Source organism: Crinia signifera, chromosome 7 (assembly GCF_055691185.1).
Source record: "Crinia signifera chromosome 7, ASM5569118v1, whole genome shotgun sequence".
In the NCBI taxonomy this organism is placed as follows: domain Eukaryota; kingdom Metazoa; phylum Chordata; class Amphibia; order Anura; family Myobatrachidae; genus Crinia; species Crinia signifera.
Genome location: NC_139223.1, coordinates 196537352 through 196543351, shown reverse-complemented (window position 1 = coordinate 196543351; position 6000 = coordinate 196537352). Strand labels below are relative to the sequence as shown.

At 39.7% G+C, this 6000-nt stretch overlaps 1 protein-coding gene across 3 annotated transcripts in view; it reads left to right on the top strand.

Moving 5' to 3' along the window:
- GAD1 (glutamate decarboxylase 1) overlaps window positions 1-6000 on the top strand; it is an 83431-nt gene that overhangs the window by 5337 nt on the left and 72094 nt on the right. For 2 of the 3 annotated variants that reach the window (XM_083154836.1, XM_083154837.1), the window contains exon 3: window positions 1344-1406. The exons of the other annotated variant lie outside the window; for it this stretch is intronic. In XM_083154836.1, coding sequence (XP_083010962.1) covers window positions 1344-1406 — 63 coding nt within the window. The remainder of the gene's footprint in view (window positions 1-1343; window positions 1407-6000) is intronic. 3 annotated transcript variants of the gene reach the window in all.

Sequence of the window (6000 nt, the reverse complement as noted above, 5' to 3'; positions counted from 1 at the left end):
CAAAATGACTTGAGAACTCCTAGCAAGAAAAAAAAAAAATATATATATATATATATATATATATATTTATATATATTTATATATATCTATATAATTACAATCACTATGGTATCGAATACCATGTACCCTAAATGTTTCAGAATTATTGACCCTATTAAGAGCAACGTATTGGGGAATCCAAACGAATTTATGTGCTGATCGCGTTAAATTGGACTGCTAATGTACTTGTTGAGAAGTGGGTATAACACGGTAATTACCCGGGCTGGGCCCTGTGCTCTGTGGTTACCTGGAGGGGTGGCTGAGGTGAGGCATGATCTCAGTAGTGTATACGCAGCACCATCACTCACCCCAGTCCTATGTAGCCAGGCAAGCCTGATCAGCTACTCAAATACTATTTTTCAGCCAATTAATTCCTGCTCTTTCCTGTGACCCCCATTTCATGGTAGTTTACTTGGCTGGAGCTGAACCAATGAATTCCTAAGTGTCCAGGACACAGATGAGATCCATTTGATGGCACCCGAATTAAACCCTATTATCTGGAAGAGGGAGAGTGGGATGGGGGTTACTGCATTGTGTCTGCGTTTCTGCAAACTCCAACCTGACCTACATAGGCAGCCGCCAGTATTATTTCCCCACAATCAGCCAGGCTCACACATTCGTTTTATACATTTATTTTATTGTTCCTGTGTACCTGAAAGTTATCGCATCCTGCATAAATGTTTATGCAGAAGAACAAAAAAAAAATATTGTAAAACGTTTCTTTTTATTAAAACCCATCTGAAGCTTATGTATTGGAAGATAAGCAGACCTTGGTCTTCTATGTCCATTCACCAATGATCTATATGTCAGATTAGGTGACGGGGATCGTCTGGGCAGCGAGATAACGTTTATCTTCTCTGATACATTTCTTTGTTACGCCTGGATTGTCATACATATGTATAATTAGTGCAGTATGGTGATTATTTCAAGTCATAATTTAATAATAGTGTTATTAATAGGAATCATTTTATTACATAGTTAAGCAACCCATGGTTAATTACTACATGGTGTGGAACTGTAAGTATCAGCATAACCTGAAGACTGATTGGGCATTCTGGTACCTATAGTTCCACAACTTGGAAAAGCCTTGGATGTTTACATTTCCACTCCATCTGTTGCTGAACTAAATGGAAAACACGACCCCATGTATCAGCATTCGTTGTGATTGCAATAAAGCATTTACTAAAAGGCGATGGTGGTCGTGTAAAACATTTTCGCCAAAGGCGATTATTTGACACTTTTATACAATTCTATCTATAAATTGTGTTTGCATGTTTTGTTTATGCTTTGTATTTCCTTTGCAGCCTATGACACCTGGTGTGGTGTGGCTCATGGGTGTACGAAAAAGATTGGACTAAAGATTTGCGGTAGGTGGGAACAGAGTCTAATGTACAAAGAATATAATGTGCTTGTGCAATGCTGGAAGTATGTGACACGCATATAAAAAAAAGTCTTCTCTAGTTAAAAACGTAATTAATTTAATTTATTGAAATAAATCAAGTTCATTAGATACATTATTTCCCCATAAACTCGTGTATCGAGTTTATGACAAAGACTTTAGCTCCCCCTAGTGGTAGTAAAACGAATGGCTGCGCTACTTTACCTTAGCAAGTAATGTACATAGAATCTATCACATGAGACTGACAGGAAGAAAAGGTATGGCATGTCCATATTTGTGTACTGTATTACGTCATCATTGGCTTTATAGTGAGAGCAATACTATTATGTTGCTATAGGCTACATGAGTTTCCTTCTAACTTAAATATCAGCTTTTACAATTGAATACTTATTAAGATGTAGTAAAATGCTGTCTTCACAATTTATACGGTGAAGTAGAGAGCTTGTCTGCTCCTAGTTCTATCTATGTTATAGAATCCAATATAAATCCTCACGTTTAGGAAAGGACTGTTGCTTAGTAAATCTCCACAAATTCATGGGTGTGGGTTGTTAGGTCTACACCAACTAGGTAGACACCACTAGGTCGACAGGCAGCAAGGTCGACATGGGTCTCGGTTGACACGGGTTTAGGTCGACAGGACATTAGGTTGACACAGGCATTAGGTCGACATGGGCAAGGTCGACAATCAAAAGAGCGACATGGGGATTTTCACTGTTTTTTTACCCGAATGTCGACACAGTCGACATGGACACAGTTTGAAGTGCACCACATCCCCTCGCATGGCTCGCTTTGCTTGCCATGCCTCAGTCACGGTGCCTCGCTACGCTCGGCACACTATTATATTCACCCTCCACGCCCTAGTGGATGGTAGGGCATGAAATACCGCCTGTTGGCATGGGAAGCGGTCATCTATTAGAATGAACTTAGGTCTACAGTCATTAGGTCGACCCCACTAGGTCGACTGGCAGGAAGGTCGACCTGACTTAAGGTCGACATGGGCCAAGGTCGACATGACTTAAGGTCGAATTTGCATAAAGGTCGACATGAGGAAGGTTGACTGGTCATAAGGTCAACATGGGTTTTTCACTGTTTCTTGGTCCGACATGTGCCGACAGGCGGTATTTCATGCCCTACCATCCACTAGGGCGTGGAGGAGGTTATTAAAGCTGTGGCGAGCGAAGCGAGCCACCGTGCCCGAAGCATTGCGAGCGAAGCGAGCAATGCGAGGGTCCGATTCTCATTGCCAACTGTGTCCATGTCGACTGTGTCGACATTCGGGTAAAAAAACGGTGAAAAACCCATGTCGACCTTATGGCCAGTCGACCTTCCTCATGTCGACCTTTATGCAAATTCAACCTTAAGTCATGTCGACCTTGGCCCATGTCGACCTTAAGTCAGGTCGACCTTCCTGCCAGTCGACCTAGTGGGTTCGACCTAATGACTGTAGACCTAAGTGTGGTCTGACAGATGTACCGATTACGTTGGCACATACCAGCTCAAAAAACAGTGAAAAACCCCATGTCAACCTTTTGACTGTCGACCTAGCCCATGTTGACCTAATGACCTGTCGACCTTGACCCATGTCGACCTAAACCCATGTCAACCTTCCTGCCTGTCGACCATATCCCAAATTCATTATATATGAAACTCAGCTAAACAGCCCTTGATGTATTTCCCAGGGCTAGGGAAAATGTTGAGGTACAGTATGTCCTGTACGCTGGTGTATATAGCCGTCAGCTACTGTGCAGCTGGTATATACTTACTGTGATAGCTGTATAGCACTTTTGTGATTTGTTGTAGAAATATATTTACAATATACGTATATCATCATTAGCATCGGATACCTATCATAAAAGCCAATGGCCCATCCTATCTCTTAGTTTTGCTTACATTGGTCAAACGTCAGTAAATGTAATGACTGTAAGCAAAATGAAACCAATAACCAGCTGTCAGTAAGAAGAGAGGTCAGTAAATAACTGAAATACCACAAGCAACACTTTGCAAGTAATACCTTTAAAAGTGTGTGCAGCATTGTGATCCAGTTCCTGATCATCCCTCCAGGTACAAAGGGGGACATTTACTAAGATGGGATGTTGCTATGGGCAACCAATCAGATACTTTCTTTTATCTTCTATAAAATGCTAAATAAATACGTATATTTTGATTGGTTACCCATAGCAACATCTCATGTGAAATAGAACTAATTAATAATCAAAAGTTTTGTGTGTAATATATATATATATATATATATATGTGTGTGTGTGTGTGTGTGTGTGTGTGTGTATTTCATATATTTCTGCTTATTATGCATTATCGTTGTTACTGTTATACCAATTTAAAAAAAGATACCCAAATTCCCAGCATGCATTTGACAGTAGTAGTGTTAGTGAGTCGAGCTATGACAGCATCACATGTAATACCCCCTTCTGGCTCTTTGTTAGTCATATTTCAGCTGCAACTGAGCTATAACAATGATTGTCTATCACACAACAGCCACTTCATTACAGGCACTTCATTACGTGATGTTAATCAGTGGCATCGTACAGGCATGATGTGGCAATCTGGGAGTTGGCATGGGGTTAATGTTGTAAATGATTTGGAGGCCCAGGGGGATTTTGGTAATGGTGGGAGCAATGGAATCATAGAGTGTAGACAATCTCTCAAGCTTATCGCTCTGCAATATACAAGTCTCATGGGAAGAAAGATTAATGAGAGGGACATTAGACAGGCAGCAGCCAGACCTGTTTGGGTGAGATAGCCTATCCACACGATCCCCCGCACACATTTAAAACCAGCCATTTATTCCTATATCAATGGAGATTTTTAGAATAATATGTCCGATATCTGGTCGATTTATATTCTGTTGTGGCAATCAGTTGCTTATCTTTGTAGGCAATCGCTACAGGGTCCATCCACCCACCATCATATATTTCAGAAATATTATCTTGAGAACTTGTGTGTAGAGATTTAGCAGCACACATGTGTATCTGGGTTCTTCTGGAGGCAGTGGAAATGCAGCATATTAAGTAGCTGGCAGAAGTGATTATTCCAAAGGAGATTTTTGATCTATAAATAGCAGCTGGTATGGATTTAATGGAGCATTTTGTTACCAGCTCCTGCCTTCTTTCATCATCTTTTTAATTTACTAAGGCAAGCAGAGCTGATACAGTAACGCATCACTGAAGCTGTCTGCGAGATACACCAACCCATGCTTTGTGTAAAACCTGGCCTTCCTATACCGGGTGCATTAGAGTGTGCTGGTGCTCCAGAATGATTACATGTTCAGTAGAAATAAAGGGAGACACTTTAGCATTTTGTAGCATTACTGCCTACTATAGATATGTACTAACATGCTCCTCCCCATCGCTGATGTCCAATGGGCTGCTAGTTGCAGAACTACCTTAGTAAACACATTCTATCAGGTGAGAATATTCATAGCATCCTTTCTTTCAGAATGGATGTTAGGAAACTTGTTAGGAAAATGAAATCTTGGCGCAGGGTTGCACTGAACAGCTGATTATTCATGTAGACCTCCATTAGATTGTACTTTTCATGTATATAATTCACATGACCATATCTCGATTACAAATATAATATTTGGCTAGTACTGTAGGTGCTAATGACGGTGGCATCTGGAGTTTAAACAAAGCATGCATTAGTACATGTTTAAATATAATATACGAAAAATAGAAACAAAAAAAGGACTGGCAGCCAATGATAACATGTTATATATAAATATAAATATATATATATATATATATATATATATATATATACAGTATGTTAAGGTGTTACAGCAGTGGCATATACAATATTATGTATGAGTGATGAGCATAAAGCAAATCTCTATTACAGTATATTAACATTTTCTCTTGATTTACAAAGTTAATATACAGTATATATTCATTATTAACTATTACTATCTCAAAGTAATGTATAAGGTATATAATGTATATCTGTCCTAAGAAAATTCATTATTCATTTCCAAAAAGTTAAATGATAATTTACAAGAACTTATTTAGAATCTTTTATTCAACTTTAAACCAGTGTATTTTTTAAAAAGAGTATTAGCAAAATAGCCAATATGTTTTTTTTACCATTTTAGTTATATTACTATTTACAATTTTTATTTTTACCAATACAATCTATGAATAGAAAAATGAAACCCATATAATTAGGTGTATTTATATGTATTTTTAAATATAAATTGGCAGTATTCAGTCTATGTAGGTATGGCAGTCCTTCCTAGGTATAGGTAGCTAAAGGGGGTGTCAAAGGAGCAGTTTAAGACTTTTTTTCCCAGATAGAATAATACAGTGTTCCGGAGCAGGTAATCGCCCCGCAGTCACCCATTACGTACACTGCTGGGCATACGCTGGGCGTTCCCATGTGCAAATTCCCTGGCCCGCCACCCCACGCCCCCTGCTCGGACTTCTGTGTGTCAGCGCTGTGGGAGCTCGCGCACAGCGGCTGCACACGCGCATAAACACCTATGCGCATGCGCAGTTGCAAACAATTGGTCCCCCGTGCGAACACGCGGGGGACCGATTGAATCTGGATAA